Source organism: Salvia hispanica, chromosome 5, assembly GCF_023119035.1.
Source record: "Salvia hispanica cultivar TCC Black 2014 chromosome 5, UniMelb_Shisp_WGS_1.0, whole genome shotgun sequence".
Taxonomy (NCBI): domain Eukaryota; kingdom Viridiplantae; phylum Streptophyta; class Magnoliopsida; order Lamiales; family Lamiaceae; genus Salvia; species Salvia hispanica.
Genome location: NC_062969.1, coordinates 23,034,569 through 23,057,973, shown reverse-complemented (window position 1 = coordinate 23,057,973; position 23,405 = coordinate 23,034,569). Strand labels below are relative to the sequence as shown.

Sequence of the window (23,405 nt, the reverse complement as noted above, 5' to 3'; positions counted from 1 at the left end):
ATTATGTATTGTAAATTACTACTAGTAAAACATTATTTGTCTTATGTTTCTTAATTTCGTCAGTGCTTTTGTTAGAATTGCGGCCCTTACTTTTGTGAATAAAAACTAAGTCCTTTTTATAAACTTTTGTTTATGTTAAAAGTTCATCTTTATATTTAGAAAACATAACATAATTTTGCTATAAGTCAAAATGTAAAGATTAAAATTAATATCATGAATCTAACTTCTGCACAATATCTAAGACGACTATATAATTTAGCAAAAAAAAGTACACCAAACGATAATATAAAAAAAAATATTAGGAAGTACAGAAGTTAAATGGTTTTAGGCAGAAAAAATAGCAATAATAGTACCTGGACCTCACTTTCTATGAAATAACAGTGGCAAATTATAGTAAAAATATAATGTAAAATATTGTTAAAGAAACTATCTTTGCCGCAAGCAAAAAGTTATTAAAAAGTAATTTTAAAAAGGGCTAACGCCAAACTAACTTTTGGCAAGTCCATAGTATTTTTGCACTTATTACGACAACTACATTTATCACTTTTGTTTTTAGTGTGTTACTACTTGCACCCATTTTTGTTTCATTTTTGTATATTTTCTCAACTTCTTCTAGTTTTCTTAGCCATTTCAATAGAAAAGACAACTCAATAGAATAGAGTATCAATTTCGAAGACAAATTGTTTTCCACCATGTAATAGATTGCTATGACTAGTCAAAAGAATGTAATATTGTTCGTGAAGTTCAATAAAAATACATTTCCCCCATTGTCGATTACTCCGTGATTTATGAATATAGAATTTTCTAATTAGTAATTCATTAATAATTGAATTACTCCATATTTCCTTGTGTACCTATCTATTTGTCAAATTTGCAAAGTTCGTTTCTACATAGTCGATGTCGAATGTTGATGTCTTAACGCCACATAATAGGCATTGTCTTTTCGTAGATTCTAAATATAGAAAATTAAAAAGTACTAAGAAATCTAAAAAGAAAATTACATTCCTCCTAATAATACAGTTGAAAAAGATGATAGAAAGTACTAACAAGAGAAAATACCCTATTCTAGCCAAAGGCAAATTGTAAAAGGAAAGTACATAAATCCAAAATACCCTATTCTACCAAAGTTAAATTGTAAAAGGAAATTATTCAATTTTATAGTGTATATATAATATTATGTATATACATTCGGATAAAAATTAAAATTAATATTATGAAAATGGTAGTCATTGTTCCCAAAATACTCTTGCAGCAACACTTCATGTACACGATTTTATATGTTGCGGAAATTATGCACTACTAACATTTTATTTTACATTGATATGCAATTTTCTAAAAATCTTAGTAAAAGACAAAATGGGGACACAAAAAATGGTGCAATAATGCTAAATATACCTAATATTTGGAGAATGCTCTACACATATAAGAAATAATGCTATATCCATCAATAAATGATAGGCTTAACCGCTTAAAAGTGCTAGATGATTTTTAATAAATTTGATTCAAATATTGTGAGTGACAAAAGAGTCTTTTCTTTTTTGTTAATATTGGTAGAAATTCATGGAATATATCCTAAATTTGATGAGAGGAGAGATCCATGAGATTTATATAGTACTCTAATTTTAGTTCTCTCTTTAGATGATGTGGAATAGTTATATTTTTACATTTAAGTATCAATTATCAACACCATCTCTCTTAGAACTTCAAGGTGAACCTTAGAGCAATTGGACATTTCTATCAATTGGACAACTAGCTTAAATTTTAAGCTTAGATGTAGTATATTGTTAGGACAATCATTTATTTCTGATTCAATTTAGATATATTATTGAATTAGTTAAGTTTGGTCCACCGTCGTCAACCCGCTCTGACACCATCTTGAATGGTATAGACATCATTAGGTTTTTCTTACCATTAGGTTAAGGAAGAATGTAATTCACGATAATAGCTTGATGATTTTATTTAATGATATGTCACCATATATAGGGTATTACAAAGTATTCACACATGGTAAGACTTGTTGCATGGAACAAAAATTTAATTCTAGTATGTAATCAATCTATTCTTGGACTCCAAGCTAAAAAATTTCTTGGACACCAAGCTAATATCTTTCCTTTTTCCAACAAATGTTAAATCATTAATTTCAATGAATTTACCAAAATGACAAAAAAAAACTGATTTTATGAATGGTTGAAATATTATTTTCATCTTCGTTACTGATGTAGTATTAATTCTTTTTGAGAATGAGCCGCTATGCCCCTAAGCCCTAAACTCATAACGTAAAAATAAACTAGTAGAATGACAAATTAATTAGAGACACTGATAACGAAATATCCAATCCTTATGAATTTGCAACTATATCTAAATAAAAATAATAACTCTACAGCTCCTAATATCGTGACACTACCACATAACATTTTAATTCGCAATCGCGTGATAAATAAAATATCTACCATTTAGTCGGCCTAGCCTATATATTTGTAAGACGTGGTCTATCGTTTTCCCTCTCAATTAAATCAATTGAATTTACACACATAGTATGTGGTTTTCAATGAATTTATGTCCTATAACTTATGTAGTGGTCAAAAGTATTGATATTGGATCGTCGTATTTATTTTCAATCTACAAGTGGAAAACCAATTAATATTGTAGACTTCTCTAACATGTATTATAAGGCTCTTGGACTCCTATGGTGTAGGCAATTTAAGGTGTCGGAGTTGATTCACTTAAACCATGACAAAAAATAAAATTTAAAAAAAATTGATATGAGCATTATTTTTTTTTTTACATGCTGATAACCCTTAAAAAGTGGAGTATTATTTAGGAAAGTAAAACTAAAGATGGCCTAATTTTCAATCCAAACGCTCCAAATTGTCACATGGTAACCACGAGGAATTTCCCGAATAATTCCAAAAGGTAAAAGAAAAAGATGTTTTGGAAGTAGCCATTCACACTCAAAAATACGTATAATTTTGGCACGTGGCAGCAGGGCGGAGGTCCTCGTCTGTACTTACCATTTTGCCCTTCCCTATCGCCGGAAACCACACGTCTTTTGTCGCGTAGCGCCAAACGCGTGACGGCATGTTTTTTGTCAGAACCCCGGACGTGGGGCCCACGGCCTTTATTTTCGCTCCTCTCTCGCCGCCCCCATTCACACCCCCCAGCTCCTATTTATTTGTTTGTTTTTTCTTTTACTTTTTTATTCCTGAGAGGTGCTTTGAATTTTGTCGTGCTCTGGGTCTGGGATTGGATTGTTAAAAATGAAATTGAAAAAATAAAATTTCGACTGACACGTGCTGGACGCACGTGGGTCCCGAGGGACGGCGGGGCCCGCTTTCGTATTTTTAGAGTTAAGTAGTGGGACCGCGTCTTTGTAGGCCAGAGCCCCTCATAGTTCGAAACGTGGCTTCCTTTTTTTTTGTTTGCAGGGAAGTCCAAGATTTTTGGCTTACATCGCCTCAATCCTTGATACCCTAAATTAAGTGCTTAAGAGCACTTCCAATGCACTCGGCGTTTTATCGCCGATTATCGCCGAAAATTCGCCGGCAATGAAGAGGAATCGGCGATAATCCGGCGTTAATTCTACCGAATTAACGCCGAATCCGGAAAATTCGCCGGATTATCACCGACCACTGTGGGCGATAATCCGGCGATAAAAATAGTTTTTTTTTTTTAATTTCCCTCCCTATAAATTTAAAATTTAATAATTAATTTAAAATAATTTCCCCCCTATTTTTTTTTTAATTTTCGTCGTTGTAATTTTTTACTCGTGTTTAATACAACGAACTTTATTACTATTATTTGTCTTGTCTTATAAATTAGCTAGCTTTATTATATACAAAAATAAAATAATTAAATTAGTAATGATGTAAAAATGAAATGTTGAGTTAGGGAGAAATAAGGGAGAAACCATTGGAGCAGTTGGCTAAAAGTTGGCTAAAAACTGGGGATAAATTTTAGTGCTGATGTGGCGCTGATGTGGCAGGAGTTAGGGAGAAATAAGGGAGTTTTTAGGGAGAGCATTGAGAGTGCTCTAATTGCACTTACACCCATCTATTAACCAATTTTCCGCTCCAGCCCCCTTCTACCTTTCTTTCTAATTTACTCCCTCTATCCGCCAATAAGACTCCCAGTTCACTTTTACAATAAATAGTAATAGGCTCTCACATTCCATTAACTCATTACACTCACGTTTCATTTAAAATAATAATATATACAAGTGAGACTCTTATCCCACTAACTTTTCTTAAAATTTCTTAAAACTCGTGCCGCAAAGAAATGAAGCTCCTAACGGCAGATGGAGAGAGTATCAACTAGACAACAGTAACAAAAATACGACTAAAACCTTAACAATGCTGGAAGAGTTCAGATTATATTTGTATGGTTTTTATTTCAAATCATTTTTTATATCACAATGATGCAAGGTGTCTTGTGGTTTTATTAAGAAGTTGCAAATTTAGAGGGTGTGAGTGCAAATTATAAAGAATCGTTTATTCTGATACAATGATGGATGGGTTCTAAAGTAGACCACTGCTTGGAAACCAACAAAAATCTGGTATGTGAAGATCACGCGAGAAAATGGAAATATGGAGTATTCCATTAATATAATTCCAACATAGCTACAAAATTTTGTCCCATGCAAATTGTTCCCATACACTATTTATAGATGTTCCCCAAAAGCTAATTAAAAATAAGAAATAGTCTCTTAAAATGAAAGAGACCGATATTTATTTTTGAGGCATTGTGTTATAAATTAATATGGGATTTTAGGCCATAAAAGGGTTGTCTGATTTTAGTAAACGGATCTTATAGTACTAGTAATTAACTACCTAAATATATAAAATCTCTGTCTATAATTACATGAAATCATGTGTAGAGCAATCTCCGAATGACTTGGAGCATGCATTTATATTTGTGATTCGTTTGGTAGGGGAAAATGAAACATAATAGGTAAGAAATCTGGATGATTGATTGCTCTATTTTCTCTTGCAGAAGCAAAAGATTTTTCCATTTGTTCGTTACAACATGAGCAAAAAGTAAAAATCACTTTCATTACAATACATATCTCTATTACCCATAGTGGATTCGGATGAATCCATTTTCTGCATCAACTAGCCTGCTTTCTAGCTAGCTTCTATATAGTCTGTTTTTTTTTTTATTATCAAAAATCAAATTATGAATTTTGTGTTATACAGTATTCTATAAGTCTTTAAAGAAAGAAATGACATTTTTTTTTTATGGATTTTATAGATTGATATCGCTATGCTCGTGATTGTGTAATTTTATGGGAGCATGTCAATTAAGGTTGATTTGAATAAGCGTTATATTCGGATTTGATATTTTATTAGCATAATATAGCTCTCAAATAAAATATACTCCTATAAATGTTCAAATTCCAAGCTAGCTAATCGAAATAAACCTTGGCTGTTTGACACGTTTTTGTACTATTAGATCAGTCGCTTTTTCTTTCTTAATTTCATGTTTCACCCTATTTATATCAAGCTAGTTGATTTATTGCATAATTTGTAAAAAAAACACTAGACAAACTTTGAATTCTTTCAATTCGTGACAATCATCCTCTATATGCAATAAAAGATTTTTTTTAAAAATCATACGATATTCAATTATATTTATATATGGTCCTTACAAATTTAATTTAAGCTCCTGAACGTTTTTGTGATTTTTTAGATATCCTTTCGATCCTTTTATTTATTTAATAATGATTTAGTTTTTTTCCATTATGATCCGTGAGAGTTTTTCCACTTTAAATATTGAGTCACATTATTTTTCGCATTTATGGTTTGAAATCATACTTTATTTTATCGATCACGGACGCAACTTTATTCCTAACTCTTAACATGGTCTGAATTCTGAATTTTCTCAAACTTAAGATTTGAACTTTGAACAATAGTAGTACTACTATATTAATGTTGATTGATTACAACCCCATATAGATACAGAGAAAATAGACACTAAATAAAAGCGTTAGTAATTAATACCAATAAAGTAAATATTAAAAAGATGCGTTGTGTAAAGTCAAGTCTTAGTGGGCATCTGTTTGTTTGAAAAAGAAGAAGAAAAATAAAATAAGAAATGAGATATAGATGTTGTAATAAAAAAGGGCATAGTTGAATATAGTAATCCTAAGATTCTATTCCTTTAGACGTGCTGTCTTTTGGGATAATGCCTTCCAAGTCCACGACTCCACGCAGCTATGTTTTCCACCTTTCTATCCCAAACATAGTGATATCATCATATTGTATTTACAAAATTAAATAAAAAATAAAAAAATAATAATATATGTGCCCAAAATGCATTCAAATTCAATGGTTGAGCCAACTCACTTAACACACCTAACAGCAACATTAATTTGGGCACTTTTAATTATTCTAGACAAGTGTCCAATAAAGATTGGCGACTTTTTAAGACAGGTAAGTTCACTTCCGTTTGATTTCGTGTTATTATAATTTTAGGTTATTTAGTCAGCGACAAGACACATTTGAAATGATTAATTTGGCTATTTTAGTGCGAGACATTTGAATTGCAAAGTACTAGTATATTTATAAAGATAAGGCGAGATAGAATATTTAGAAAATGAGACAAGCTTGATTATAGTAGTAATAGTAGTATATGAAATGTGTGTGAAGGTAGCAAGAAAGAAAAAGAAAAGAGAGAAATGTAATTAGTGTAATTGTAATTAAGAAAGTGGAGGGACAGTGGTCGGAAATTTGTAGTGATTGGTTGTCGTATATGGAGGTGGATAAGCATGTGCCACACACACTCACACACCAAACATTTAGCCGTGAATGTGATAGCTCCACCTCTCCCCACTCCTTCTCTTTTACCTCCACCACACTTGTCATTATGTTATTTGTCGTAAACACTGTTGAACTAAATAGGAGTCAAAAATACTTTTTAATATTTGAAAAATCAAATTTTAAAGTAATTAAATACAAAATGAATTAGTGTGATGGATAATTGAAATTTGTTAGAGAGTTAATAAATGAGAGGTGGGGGCCCGGCCCGGGCTCACAAAGAATTTGGCCTCTAGTGTGTTAGGTCAACAACTGGGAACAGCGTTTTGGCTTGTTCTGCAATTTGTGGTCAATTTCACCTACTGCCAATAAAGCCTCTCTTATTTAAGCATATGTTCATTTTTAGATCAAACTCACTATTTCCCTTTTGTCTTTTACTCATTAATCCTCTTCTACCATCTTTCTTTTCTTTCTCTAAATTACTCCTAATTCATTTATGCTGCTCTACATGTATTCTACATTCTCAAACACCTCAACGCCACACACATTATTATTATTATATGATCTACTCCTACTTGACCAAAAATTATTCCAATATTGTGTACTGTATTTATGAATACAATCACGTAGATAGACTTTAAATACACTCATACAAACGGAACTTCAGATAAAAAAAAATACATTATTGTTTTCTTACCATGGACCAAATTATAATACTATACAGTAATTAAAAAAATATATATAAAAAAAAACATTATTTCATGTGAAAATCAATCTGATGATCCATTATTATTAATAACTATATTTATTTCGAGTATGTGAAATGATCCAATGAATCCACTAAATGCAGTGTACCAAAATACAAAGCAATCTAAATCACTGAAATTGAAATCGTTGCAAATTTCAAAGTTTGACCTACGACACTTCTTGAGTAAGTTAAAACTTAAAAATTGATATCTATGCCAACTGACAAATTCGTTAATTGGTTACTAGTATATCAAAAATTATACTGTCAAGAATAATTTACACAAAACAGAAAACTAATTGATGTCTGACTATGAAAATTAACTTACACAACACACGAAAAGTTGATATCATATGAAAAAGAATTAACCCTTAGACATCTTCAACCGTACACCAAAACTCATTTTTTGTGTAGATAATTTCTTCAACCATATACCAAACTCAAACCCATTTTTGGGTTTTTCAATGGAATAACACCAAATATGGTGTCTAGTCCAAAATTTTGTTAAAGAAATACTTAAAAATGATGTAAACTTAAAGATGATGTAAATGGTTGGAGTAAAACTACTTTTTGGTGTGACATATACTCAAAAATAGGTTTGAGTTTAGCGTAAATAGTTGGAGATGACCTTAGTAAAACAAATACTAACAATTTGACTTTGTGCAATGTGTATACTAAGAAATCGGCCAAGACGAGAACAAGAATTAAGGTATTTTATATGTACCGGAAATTTTTTTATTGTTATTGAGTAATGATAAAATATTGGCAAAAATCATGAAAGTGAACCTTTTACATATTCATGGAAATACTAATGTAAACGAACCACAATAACAAAGTTACGTTTTATTTCGAAGCATTTGATTCTCAATTTTGTACTTTCAGTTTTAAATTTAGACCCCAAATGCAAGCATATTAGTATCATACAGTTAAGTACTTAGTATGTAGACATATACAGGATGATGATCCCCTAATGTCAAAACTTAATCTAAGAACTCAGAATCAATCTAGATTATTAAATTGTAAGGTAAATCATAAATGATGTAGGCATGTAGCTAGGTTGTTCGTATATTTTTCATAAGATGACATATTAGTACTATCTTTAACTGATATTGATATTCAATAGTGCTTATTCATATGTTTTGATTTCGAAAAATTATGTCATTAGTGTAAAATATGATAAAGTTATTACTAACCACAAAAAAAATATATGTTAAAGTTTTAAATGATAATGATGTCATATGTTTTGCGTTGTAAACTAATATGCTCAATTATGTAAAAATACGATGATATTATTGCTAAAACATGTTAAAAGTTTAACAGGTATCGATATTAAATTAAGAGGTCTTATATGTTTTGTGTTGTATATTGATACACTGAACTGTATTGAATAATGTCTTCATTTATCAGGGCTAAAAAAGCAATGACATTTTGACAATATTACCCATTTTGAATAAATTTAAAAAGAGAAAAAAAACAGAAAATGCTCTGTGATACATGACATAGGCGAGATTAACTGGAACTTGATATCCAAAGCATGCTATGATTCCTATTTGATATCCAAAGCATGCTATGATTCTTATAATAAAATAGGAGTATAACTAGATTTCTTATTGCATAATTTGCATTATGTTAATAATAAAATATAACTAGACTTGTTATCACATTCTACTAATTAACTTATTTTATCCACATTGAATTATAAAATTAATATACAAAATTGTTTCATACTACTACATTAACTTATTTTCACTCATACTCCTATTTCTTAAAATTCTTATTAATCCCAAAAGGACATTTAATAAAGGATAAATAATATTATAGTTGCATCCAAAAATAAAAAATTTTAAGCAAATTACGTATAGTTATAAAAGGTCTTTTTATTTTAGCCAAACTTAATACTCCCTCCGTTCCGCAGTAGTTGGGTCATTTCATTTTCTGCACTCATTTCAGAAAAATGATATAAATAGTTAAAGTGGAGATAAAATAAAGTAAAAGAGAGAACAATGTAGATAAGACTATTATCTACCTTATTCTGTCACTTACTTTACTCTATTTTCATTATAACTATTTATTATCATTTTTTCAAAACGAGTGCAGAAAATGAAATGACTCAACTACCACGGAACGGAGGGAGTATTTTAGAATTGTTGAGCTAGTTTAACATACTAATATGAAGCACTATTTTAAAAGTAATGTAATGCCCGTAGCAAAAGTTTCAACCAAAATATGTTTTTTTTAAGTATGCACGGGATGCAATTCGAACGACATTTTACTGTTTTTCGAACTTAGTTTTAATTTTCTATTTTACGTTTTATTTCCTTTTGAATTTCTAGGGTTTCTAGACACTTATAAATAGCTTTGTTTTTGTTTTGGACGCAGTTATTTTTTATAATAATATTTTCATTTTCACAACAGAAACTAGGGTTTCTCTCATTACTTCTCTGTTCAAGTCTATTTTCTCCTTGCATCACACATGAAGCAAGATCAATTTTCAATTGTTCATACGCAAGGTAACATACCATAACAATATTCATTTTGCTACTAGTAATTAATTGATTATATGAGTCAAGGTTATACACGTAATTTGGCCTATAAATAATTCCAACCGTCCCTTTATTCAACTCTGGTATCGATATGCACATGGCTTGAATTGTTAAGACTCCTTTATTACAATAAACTAAACACCATTACTACATGATGCACCCTTTAGTAATTATGAGCTAAGTCGCATCGAGATTAACTTGAAAATTCTAGATTGTTGCAAGATCTGAGGGGCAATATGGTATTTTAGTGTTATTTATTTATTTTGCCATGCTTTTAACTCTATATAATACCGTCGCAATTGGCTTGTTTTTTGTGGTATTATAGTAATAAATGATTAAATGGTGGCCACAAAATGAGGTCATCACTACGCACATAATTGTTTGAAAAAAATACTAGAAAAGTGTGTGAAGACAAAAACTTTGTCCAAGTGCATGAACAATGCTCAATTATGTTCTGTATAGTTTCATAGTTTGGTGTGTGGATTTTTGTTGCGTTGTGAATACAAAGAAAAGCAACAAAAGGGATAATTTCATGTCTTATTCTAAAACATTGCGTTTTACACATTTAGTCAGAGATTAATTAACAACTAATTACGCCTCACTGTCCTATTTTGTGTTTTTCTTGTTGCTTTATGTTTTTTCCCCTGCCGATTAATCCATAATCACACACGACCACGTTGTTACCACTTTCAATTTAATTATATTCTTTCCACATTTAAATTTAATGAAGTTTTTCTCTCTATTTTCTTAATATATATGGATGTGGGGGGTTATGCAATGTACCAATATTAGCATAAAGTGTAACTTTCTTCCTACAATAGTCATCTTTCATATTTCTAGAAGTAGATGTATTGTCATGTCTTTGATTTTTTATATGACAAGCAAATGCTTGAACCTTTAGTTATTGAGCTACAATTCTAACAACTAAACAAAAGTAGGAACAAAAGTCAAAAGCAACAAACTAACAACCAAAATCTATGAATTTTAGGAGGGCAAGAAATTATGTAAATTAATTCAAACAACAAAGAAACTTATGCACTGATGCACTCTGATCACACTAAGACAATGACTCAATACCCAAAAAGTCTCAACAAAAAACTATACATGTAATATGAAAAACTACAGACTTGTGATTTCTGGTCAGGGTCCAACCTAACTTGGTTCATATAAGATGTTTTTAGGGAAAAGGTGTTAATTACTACTTTCTTCTTAGGTTTGGACATAAATTGAATAATTGCATTATTTAGTTTAATAGGACGAATTATTATGATTTAAACGTTACACTTAGATTTTCGATATTTGGAACTACAATCATTAGGCTTAATTTTGGACTTATTAGATATATAGATCTTAATTAGGCTGAATCTTATCCTATAGTATTTTTTTTTTTTTGAGATTGAGATTATAACTAATAAGAAAGTATTATTTCGAGGTAAGCCCAACTAACTTGTTTATATGTATTTAATTCCAAAAGCACGTAGTACTATATATGGGTTATGAAAAGATTAAGCCCATGGTCTTATAATACAGCAACCCAATCGAGTAATTATTTATGAGGGATATATATATATATACAAAGTGAGAGTAATATTGAGATTTCAGTATCACGAGGTGCGCCATTGTGTTAATTATAAGGTTTTTGATCTTCAAAATCACAAAATTTGGTTCAAATTTTATCTTGTTTCACAACCTTAAAACTTGGTCACAAAAAATCATAAACTTATGCAGTGTAGCCGATTTAGAATTTTTGGCAAATTTTGGGAGAGAACTATAAACTAAAGTAACGCACAAAACAAGTTGTTTATATCCATTAAAGCAACACAATATCTTAGGCTGACCATTTTGTTCAACTATATAATCTGACATGGCACATCAAATTTACTTTAGGAAAAAATCAAACTCGTGGAAAATTTGATTTTTTCAGTTGGCTTTCTCCTAGTTTTTTTATGGCATAGTGCTATCACTTTGTTAGCTTTTGGGTGTTTTTAAGTTGATTGTTGTTGTAATTGAGGGAGTTTTATTAGTTTGGATAGATAGTGTACTTTGCTTTGATGTTTTGTAATCTTAAGCTCATCATTTGTGACTTGAGCTTTTACCTCTTAAAAACAAAATAATATTTGCGACCAAAGTTATTTACAAGTTCATGTAAAAAAAATACCAAATTCCGATTATAATTTTGTGATTTTAGAAATATTACCCCTAATAACATCTTCTTCTTCTTCTCCTTCAGTATGCCTAAATATCATACATCATGATAGTACATCATGGTGGTATTCGGTTTCCAAAATAAAATAATACATACTACAATCTAGGATATTGAGTTATGAGATTATTTTAGTTATAGGGGGTTAGCTATGACTAACTATTCCATGATTATCCATCTATGATTGAGTTATGAGGTTGAATCTCTTAAACTAAATACAATACAAATTTAATTTCGGATACAATCTTGCAAACCGAAACCCCCGTATATATAAATTTGTGCTAGTAGTATTTCAATACAAGCTAACAACTTCTTTACGGAAATGATTAATTATTTAACTGAACTGAAAATTATTAGACAAATTAAAAAAAGAAAGATAAAGGTCTAATGGATAAAAGGAAGTAGTGATATTGTTTTTCAACAGAAATTTCTGTAGCAGTAGAGGAAAAGTTAGTATATGTCAGAACTTGAGTAAATTTAACAAATTTTCACATCCTTTAACATTTTTTTTAGGAATCCGCCATTTATATTGTGACAACACAACATATCTTTTGATTTCGTTTGACGTTATAAATGTTGTTTCTGATGAAACGTAACAAAATACACTGAGCCAATGTGCATGCTTGTTTTTAAATTATTGAAATCAAACATCAAACAAATTATATAATCTAAATCCTACTACATGATAATTGACACGTATGCATGAATAAAAGAGATAGTAGTAGATGTATTATTGGCGGCCATTAATTCTAAATTATTTTTGTATAGATAAAGAAAAGAAATTGTGTAAGATTGCAATATCGAAGTGATGATAGTGACTGAAGGATGATTTCCACAATGAAATGCGAATGACGAAAGATTGGAATATGGTTTCTGGTTTTCGGTTATTGCTATAATTGAATCGAAATTTCGAAATTTGGTTCAACTCAATTATAGAAATTTTGGATCATTGATTGCTCTGACGGAAGAAGCAAGATAATTTATTTTTGTTTGTTAGTACAATATGAGAAAAATATTCATTTTTCTACTATTCAAAGTAGGAGTGGGTTTTAAGTTTTAATAATCGAGAGAAATTTTGAAATTTAAACAGTGAAATTATACTCCATAATAAGTAAGCAGTATTACTTGACTCACATAATTCGGCCCAATGGAAAGTAATTCATAATTTGTTTTAATTTCTGTGATTGGTAGCTAACAATTAATAACGTACTATTTCATAAAGAAGTTAAAATAGTAGGTGTCTAAACTAAAAAAACTACTAATAAGTTCTACAAGGTGTATAGTATTTGGAGAAAATATGATCCAGTTTAGATTAAACACACAACAATTTTATTGCAAGCAAAAGGAGAAGAGTCCTAAACATGCTTATTAATGGGATTAAGGGGTTATACCAATTGAAGACTCAACGATGGCTCGCACCTTCGTTTCCACAACTTCTATCATATTCCAAACTCAACACTCGAAGATTGTGCATTTATGTGGATAATATTGTTATCTAGTGTTGCTAAACAAGAAAAGAGAGAGAAAGAAAAAATGTAGAAAAATGCTGATTTTTTCACAAGATTCAAAGCAATTTTTCAAGTGAAAAACAATTTTCCTCTCTACATGCATTTGCATTCATCAAGCTATCATTTCAAATGCAATATTATATCTCGATAACTTTTTAATGTGTCTGATCCCACTTGGAGATGTTGATTTGAAGCTTGTAGAAATCTAACCAATGTTGAAGATAGCCCGAAAATAGTAAACCCAAATCTATTTGTTAGCTTGTCCTTCGGCTTTTCAAATCCATTGTTTTATGGTTGAATTATAGTCAAGTTCTTACATTCCTTCCCTTGGAGTAGGACACAATTATATAGCAGTTTCTCTTAAACTCTTTAGTGTCATTGTGCATATAGTTTTTGTATTTATATAAATTTGTTTTGCTCGAATCTCGGAAATCCATCAAATTCACTGATATCAAGTAAGTTTAAGGTGCTTCTACGCGCTAGAAGAAAATAGTTTTATTCCATTTTTTTTGTTCTTTTACTTTTATTGTAAGAGTTAAAAGTACTACCTACAACCTACATGTACGCAGCTTGGGTATCATCCCATACTTCCATTTTATGTACTACGAAATAAATATTCTTTGTTATCATCTTCAATTTTTTATACTGATTTTTTTCATTAGCCAAACCACATGTTTCTTGGGGGGGGGGGGGAAAGAAAGAAAATATGAAAAGGAAAAAGAAAAGAGAAAAAAACAAGATAAGATCTAGAGTGTAGGAGAAATCTGATAGATTGAGTGGAAATCTTGCAAGTTATCAATTATCAAACTCAAACAGTTTTCTAGCTTTTGTAATTAACTGAATTAAAATGTCGTTTAAATATTAAATTGTGGACTAGTGTTGAAACTAATAATGATTGCTAAACATTATTTGATGAGCATATGCCGACAACTTTAGAAACCAAAATTGACTTTTTACTACGAGCAAGTCAACAGCAGTTGGAGAAAAATCATAGCAGAATTTACTTGTAAATTACAACAGCAAAAATATTCTCCATGCTAACCATCAAGCAATAGATACGGATTCTACATTTGCTTGCCTGCAAATTCTGAACTTGACGAGCAAAGTGAACCTTAACATCGAGCCCGAGCCTGTGTGAATCACCGAGCTGGCAACCGCAAGAGTTTGTCTGAATCCCACAGAACTCTCATCACACCAAGCCTTTCCCCAGCCTGATAAAACTTGTTACCCGTGGCTTCCACTGGATGCGGAAGGTCAGCAAATGCCTCAATTGATAGTTCCGTGATGTCAACTACGCACATACCAGATTGCTCCAAATCCTCCCCGCACCATTTCCCACGTACTTGAAAAACCTTGCCCTTCCCAATCTCCTCTGCTTTGTCGCCTACAAGCATCACGTGTTCCCCGGACTCAAAGTAGAGAAAGAGTTTGTTTATATCCCACAAGACTCGCATCAAACCAAATCTTTTCTCAGCCTGACAAAATCTGCGTGTGCCCTCCACCGGGTGTAGAACATTGGAAAATATATCGACTGAGAGGTTCTTGATGTCCACAACACACGTGCCAGATTGGTCCAAGTCATTCCCACACCAAAGTCCACCAACTTGAAACACTGCACCCTTCCCAATCTCCTCCCTTCTCTCGTCCACAAGCATTACATATTGCCCCGGTTCAAAGGACGGGCTTGGCGTTGCAATATCCCTAGGTGCAGCATGTGATGTCCCCACGTCTTCATCAGCATTAGCTGACACTGCAACATCTGTAACCTCATCACCATTGCTCCCTCTTGCAGAAAGTGAGACACGGGCATCATCCATAGAGCTCCGCGGTGAGTCAAGATGCCCAGAGCCTCCTAGTCTGTCAGCAGTGTCTCCATCATATGATACACGGATATCTTTGGCTGCACGTGCCAGCTTAGCTTTCCGGTTATTAAGCCTGAAGATTTAACACACAGTATAAAATTATAATCGTAATGTATAGCATCCAATTATTCAATGAAAACATGTAAACCCAATTTATGGCAAGAATGACAAACATTTAACCAAAATTATATTAATAAAACATGAAAAACTCACAGAGTATGAGCCCCTACCAATTTTTTAGTCTTGAAGTAGTAACCTCAGCGCCCTGAGAAAGATATATTAATAATGAACTTAATAGAGAATAAAACCCATAGATTCATGACAAATATTAGACAAATAAATATGATGAGTATATCACAATATAAAATACTATTCACTCACATGAATACTCAATTTATCAGCCCACAACCGTAGAGCGGTTGCATTGCGGTGCATATCAGGTTCATCTATAAGTGCAGATTCAATAAGAGCTATCTGTTTATCATTCATTATAGTTCTCTTGCGTTTCCGTTGCTGCTTCTCTTCAGAATGTATAGGATCAGTCTTTTCTTCTTCAGCAGTTTCATCAAAGCTACTTCCCTTGATATGATCAACATCCATGCGATCAATGGGGGTCTTTCCTCGAGTAGGACTGGAATCCGACCCACTACTATAAAAAGCTCGACCATCTTTCTCATTTTCTCGCGAATTTATAGAAGGCCCATTGGATTTTTCCTGCTCCATCATCCCAGAGTTCTTCCTATCAAAAAATTGCTCCCCTCTCCTGTTGGCATCAAACTGAACCACTTCTTGGAAACCAAGATCCAGTGTACCCTCTCCCATGTTGACAACATTATTGCCATGACCAGAACTCATTTCTCGGTGTAAGGGTGAAGAATGCACAACTGCATTTTTCTCATCCTAAACCAAATACGAAAATAAAAAAAATTCAGAAAGAAGTTAAAAAAGTTGCAAGAGAACTAGAAATCCTGATCTAGCTGGACCATGTGTTAGACATTATGTAAATGTTAAAAAAGGAGGTATATGATCATTTTGTACCAACATCCCTCAGTATTCAGCTTTAGGTAAACTATTGCAGGAAACAACTAGTTTACAAGTGAAATAAAAAACCAAATGACCAAAATGATACAAAGAATGGTTAGTGATAAATATATATAGTATGTGCTAAGGTAAAGATCATTTCTATTAAGACCCCAAAAACAGATGCACTTAACATTTTATGGAAAAGATGAATGACATCCATGGGTTAAGCCAGAGAGGTTTTACATGGATTAAATGATCTTCAGATGCAGCACGAACGATCCGGGACTCAAACTGACTTATAAATAACCTACAAAGAAGATTGTCAATCTTAGATAGCCTTAAAAATATTAAGTACAGAATGCACTCATGCGCATAATGAATAAATGTGGTGAGTGAAGCAGGTTTATTAAATAAATAAAAAGTGCAACTATAAGAAGCAGCAAAGTGACCATCTGCCAGAATGTTTCATTATCTAAATTGCAAACTAAGAAAGATAGGACATGAACAAATAATTAATGCCCAATTTCAGCATGGAAGGAAAGCATATATTTAAATTACCTCAGCAGTTGTACATCATCTTCATTCAAAAATCCTGGAACCAAAGACTCTGCATGACTTAACAGTGAACCTACATGCAATAGAGTATTAGAGAATATAGGCATGGAGTACTTGATTAACAAAGGGAAGAGTTAGAAGAAGGCATACATAAGTTCTTGCTAACTGTGGACACTTTGTCAGCTTCTGAAGTAGAGAAGAATCCATCTGACAGTTTCTGATAGTCCTTCTGTATGAACCGAATGAACTTGTTTAGAAATAGATCCTTCTCATCTGGGGTTGAAACAAATGTTATTAGTTAAATAATATCAAGCAGCATACCCTGATTGAAACCAGAAATTACTAAATCATTTACCCTGGCATACATCAGGAACAAAGCAATGAAGGTTTGCAATCACTTTAATCAACAAAGACGTTCTCTGATGAGCATAAGATGACCGAGGTATACTGCAAGAGGTAAAATCAAATTTAATGTGTCGATACATTGTTGTTTCAGACCATGCAATAGTTGTAACACTAATTTGGTGAAATAAGACTTATCAAGGTGATGTAGATAATACATACTCTAATGGTGCATCCTCTTCACAAACTAGCAGGTCAGACGAGCACCAGCCAGATACAAATTCTCCATGAGGGAGTAGAAAGATTGCTGCTAAAGCTTCCCTCTAAAGGAACACATTTGTAGGGTCAGGAAAAAAATATGCACAATTTCATTGAGAAAAAATTATAACGATTGATAAATTAAAAGAATTGCTGTGTATGGTATGGCATACCAATTTCCATTTACTCTTGAGAGATGAAATGTCAAACAAAATAAATAACTAACCATCATTCATTGACAAACAGCTGAAACTCTTCTTACTAATCATTTGTATCTCTTTGCAATGACAAAAACCAAATGAGGAAATGATGTCACTTGATCAGTTCGTCGTAGTTTTTCAATTAGATGATTAAAATGACAAAAAAGTTAATGCTGGTAAACTTACAAACTCATTGTGTGTGCTAAGTGACTTGTGAACATAGCAACTACAGTTTGGGAAGCCCTCTTTATTCCATTTCCCAAGATACCAGCATATATTAAAAATTAGTTGGTTAGGTTTGAGTTCAGAAATTTGCCACTAGATCCACAGGCACACACTATACTTGCAAATAACATGCAAAATACAAATGAAAGATTGTCCTCAGAATATATAGTACTACCATTAAGATAAGATAAGCACGGAGGTGATCATCAAGTCTAAGTTATAGCAGGTGCTCAAACTCTCACCTTTTCATTTGAAAGTTACTTTCATAAAATTAACATCCATTTGTTAAAACCAGCAATTTGATCTCAAAATCTCTTCAAGCACATCATTAGTGTGTTCAAATAGGCAAAGACATTTTCTAAGAAACTTAGATGTCATGCTTCGAGTCTTTTCGACCTTCAATCATGAAAAGCAAAGAAACCATACAGTGGAAACAATAGCACTCTATAAGATTTTAAAATTAGTTGTACTGATGGAAAGCTTACAAAGTTTATCATGATGAATGACCGAAAATTTGAATCATCTGAGAAGACATCTGCCAAGCGCATTGCATTAAGTTCCAGTTGCCCCTTCTGGTAGCTTGCCTCAGAGGGAGCATTTAACTGTCTTGAATCTATACCAAACATTTTTTTCAGCAACGCAAGAACCTATACAAAACAAATGCCCGTGATACCACCATGTAAGGCAAAATGACAAATTGACAACTGCATATGTATAGAAGGAAAAATCTTCTCAAAGTTCAGATATTGCAATGCTTATTTTACAGTAAATACTATAAACTTTGTTATAGACCCAATTTCGACTGGGAAATGCTACAAACTAGGATTACAATAGGCAGTTAAAAATCATAAGAAAAAGTTTGAAATATGTCGTATTTGGGTTTTCTCGATGTGCAAAATTTCTGCAGCGCATTTAAGATTATTTCAGTTTCATTTTCAGAGTACAAAACTTGCTGGTTTTTCAATGTAAATGTAGCAATAGATCTAAAGGGTCTGGGAAATCTTTTTCTATTATGAATGCAATGAAACAAGTATCTCTCTGAGAGTTATGACAGAAACTGCATGATGCTTTGATTCTAGAAGCCAATACCTCGAGTCCAACAGACTTTGCCATATCCTGAGTTGCTGTGTTGCTGGCCACCTCATCCAGGTAGGATACACTTTCAGCTTCACAAAGGTGCAAAAGCTGCAGCGGAAAAATCACATTTACTTAAAGAAATAAGGGCATGTTCACACAACCAAACCAAGCACAAGCACATAAAAATTTTAAGGTGTGCCAACTTTACCATCAGTTGTAATATTCAAAGACATATTATCCACTTATCTTAATGGGAAAGTGCACTCACAATAGATAAAGCTTTAGATTTTAAGCGTGAGATAGCAGCCATGTATGAGGAAATATTGTCCGAGCCCGATAACTTTAAGTTCATGACGGCCTGAACCAGAATAAGAACGCCACCATTGCCACACAACTCCTGAATTAATAAACATGTCACAGGGAAGAAAACAAATACTACTAATAAAGAAACAAAAGGGGAAAACGAAAAGGAGAAAATAATTAAAAATGAAGAAAGAATTCAGAAGTGTGAGATTTTAGTTAACGAGTGAGATAAAGTTATAAGTGCTATTAATAGAACTTGTAAATACTAATACACAGTACTAATCTAACATTCTAGCTAAGTTAACAAAAAATAATTTGACTTCCCAACATTGTAAAATCATTTGGTTCCACTGATACTAGTAACAATTACTCCATCCGTCCCCCAATAGTATAGCACAATTACTATGTTTGGCGTTCGCCAAAAGTTAGCGCTTTCCATTTTGGTCCATGACCCACACTCTAGTTTATATTTCAACCTTCCAAAGACACATTTATCAAAACACCACGTATTTTTTCTACTTAGTGGGACCCTCGGTAATGCCCTTTATCCACTCAAACCACATCGACCAACCATTTTCTTAAAATCCAATAATCCATGCAAGCCAAATGTGCTATACTATTGGGAGACAAGGGAGTACATTCCTTCGTAGCTAACAGCAACTTTTTCACCCAAGCTCAAATGTAACAAACAAATCCTAGGACGTATAGGACACCAACATTCATCAGATAAAGCCGCAGCCAGATAAGCATATTAAGCTGATTATGGAATCTCTTACTATATCACTTGGAAAGAAATAAATGAAGTCCTAGGTGAGTGAATTGATATGTATAAAAAACAGAAATTCCAGCTCAAGTTTCCTGGAGCAGCAAACATGTATTCACCACATTTGATGTTATAAAGAAATGCCAATGCTTTCAGGCAGTGAAAACTCTAATCAGATGATAGGATAAAATCAAGAAAAACCTTGTTCTTAACAACGCATTCCCGGAACAACTTTTGCTGACACAGGGACTGTAGAAATTGAAGAGAAGAATCACACTGCTGGCAGAGGTGATTCAAGGTCTCTTCAGCAGTAGGGGAAGCACTTCCAGATGAATCATCCTGTTGAGCACACAGTTTGATCTGCAGAAACTTGACATCCACACAAACAGCAGCAAATGCTGCCTCTATGAATATGTCCACCTGCCACCAACTCCACTTACTCAGCCACAACATAATTTGATAACACTTTGAAATAACAACAATCAATAAGATGGAGTAGGAAGATTAATAGCATTAAACAAGTAATTTAATGTTCTCAGTTTTCATTGAATCCTGGATTGCTACCTTGTAATATGCAGTCAATGCTTGAGCAACCTCTTGGTACTGTGGAGAAACAATGACTGTCAACAATTTTAGACTGCAAGCTACCAGAGCCGAATGAAGAAGAACCATGTCACTGGGAATGGTGTGAGATTCCTGGATACGAAGTAGTAAGTACATATCTACAAACAACAAAGGAAAGACCTAAATTTTCAAGGAAATGAATATTGACCTGTCTGTATGAACCAAGTAGAACTAGCAGATAAAATACCAGGTCAATCAGTTGTTCTGATATCTTCACATCATCAAGCAATATCTGAAGATAACATATGATGATATATGATTTAAGGGACATACAGAGGATGTATACACATATAACCACATCATAACACACGTAACAAGTACATTGCCAGAAGCTGAGAATGACAATGATTTCCAAGTGCAAAAAAAACAGGGAAGAAAAATTAAGAAAGAGCTAGGATCAATGTGAAGATAAGGTGCTGTGAATCATAGTTATTGAAGGTTAAAGACCAAAAGGGCACTGGAGAGGTGGAACTAAAATACCTATAAAGCATTAAGTAGCCCATATCATAGAAATGATTGATGAGTTTATGAGCTTAGGAAGTTGTGGTTTATGCAAAAACATCAGCAACTGCAATGAACTAAAACTAGAGGAAATTAAGCAGAAAGGTTGTCAGGAAAACTAGAAAAAAAACTTGTTAAAATACTTTTAAACCTCTATCTATTACAATAGTTTCCTGAATGCAAATCTCATAATATTGAGAGTTAAAAATGAGAAGCAACCTAAAGCAAAAGAGAGGAAAGCCAAAACAAACAGACTGTTGCATGATGCTGTGGAAAAAACCACTCCAAGAGAATACAAGTCACTAGTAAAGCAACCAAGTCCCAATAAAGATTTTCTTTCCATCCATTTATGTTTGTCATCTTGCATCAATCAGCACACAAATCGAATTATTGAGTGTAATATAGGGCTTTTGAAAATTAACAAAAAGTTAGACCAGTGTCATCTGCTTGACATGATGATAGATAAATAATAACCTGTTCAATTTTGGGCACCCGAGAGGCAAGATCACACATGGAATGCAAGAGAAGAATTCCATACAGCAAATATTTTAATGTGGCTTTGTCCCTTTCCCAAGCCATAATCACTGCAATAAGGTGAAGAGGAAGATTCCTTGCCAATTTTTCCAAGTCAACCTGCAATATTCATATGATTCTAACATGTGCATTCCAAAGTTTAAATAGTAATAACAATATAGCTATTTATTTCTTCCTAATAACCTGTATGCACGATCCATCTTCGACAATGTGCCTAACCACATTGTTCCCAGAATCTCTGATTAGTTTGCCAAGCTGTTGAGGACTAAGCTCATGCAGTCCCTTGACCGCAGCAATTAAATCAAGTGCCTTTATTAAAAACAGAACAAAGTCATTAAGGAACCTTATGGTTTCCAAATGTATAGTCTAACTAATTCAATGGCCTAAAAGGTTGACTGAAGGAAGTTTTTGGTTGGTTATAAAATGTAGTGATTGGTTATATACTTTCCACACAATTACTAAGTCCAGATAATATTTTGGTCCAAATCCAATCTTTTTTTTTGCAATACATACTGCACCACATTAAATGATCCACACCGCCACTTTATTATGAAGATAGTGTGTGTAAAATCACCCCCGAGGAATCCAAACATAATACCTCAAAAAGAATCCCCGTTAAAGTATGAACAAAGTTACAAAATAGTTATTCAACATTCCAATATGTATTCAAAGTAAGTAAGAGGAGTTGAATTACCTCTCTAGTGCTCATGCATAGGGTCTAATTTCTTAATTAATCATTGGGTTTCATTTAATAACTATTGCAAAAATGCTAACGGATCGAACTAAGTCTCTTTTACTCAACTTACCACCTCAGGCCGGCCTCGAAATAAAGTGCTCGCCAGCTCAGTGCTGGTAGACGCTTCGTTTGATGCCCTCATCCTTCAGAATCTATAAAATTAATTTAGGGGAAAGAAGACAATTAACAACTCCTTCAAAATAAAACACATTTGAAGAATGTATATTTCCACTTCAAGGACAACTATGCATGACTGCTCTATGCAAAACAAGCGCGACTGCAAGCAAGTTCATTGGCTTTGCTCGTTATGTACGAAGCGAAACCGGCAGAATTGACATAGGGATTTTCTGAAAAAGAAGAGACAAAATTTAAACCCTAAATATACTACAACATACCTCAAAACTTGAAAGGGATGGCAGGCGAAGTTACTATTTGGAGTAACGAACTGCAGAGAGCGGAAAAATGGAGGTAATTTAAGTAAGATAAATAGCGTTGGTGCGAAAACCTTATTCAATTTTGTTTTTTCATGAAAATTGATGGTTTAGGGAGTGTGCAGTGCACCACGATGCTACTGTGCACCGTTGTGGCGTAGGTTAATATGCGTTGTTTTAAGGGAGGCACCTATTGCGGTGGAGCCCACAAGGACGAGCG

General features: G+C 32.8%; 1 protein-coding gene across 1 annotated transcript; it reads right to left on the bottom strand.

Annotated features, from left to right (window-relative positions):
• Nucleotides 1-14,682: 14,682 nt before the first annotated feature.
• On the bottom strand, nt 14,683-23,307 carry LOC125189114 (nodulin homeobox). Its single transcript, XM_048086328.1, has 18 exons — nt 23,150-23,307; nt 22,825-22,906; nt 22,202-22,327; nt 21,959-22,117; nt 21,132-21,215; nt 20,924-21,055; nt 20,561-20,779; nt 19,562-19,690; nt 19,306-19,401; nt 18,702-18,863; nt 17,756-17,856; nt 17,547-17,638; nt 17,342-17,464; nt 17,195-17,264; nt 16,880-16,943; nt 15,995-16,513; nt 15,844-15,878; nt 14,683-15,686 (listed from the first exon to the last, which is right to left on the bottom strand). Exons 2-18 carry the CDS (start codon nt 22,894-22,896, stop codon nt 14,891-14,893), a joined length of 2,979 nt encoding a protein of 992 aa, XP_047942285.1. The 5' UTR covers nt 22,897-22,906; nt 23,150-23,307; the 3' UTR covers nt 14,683-14,890.
• Nucleotides 23,308-23,405: the final 98 nt, after the last annotated feature.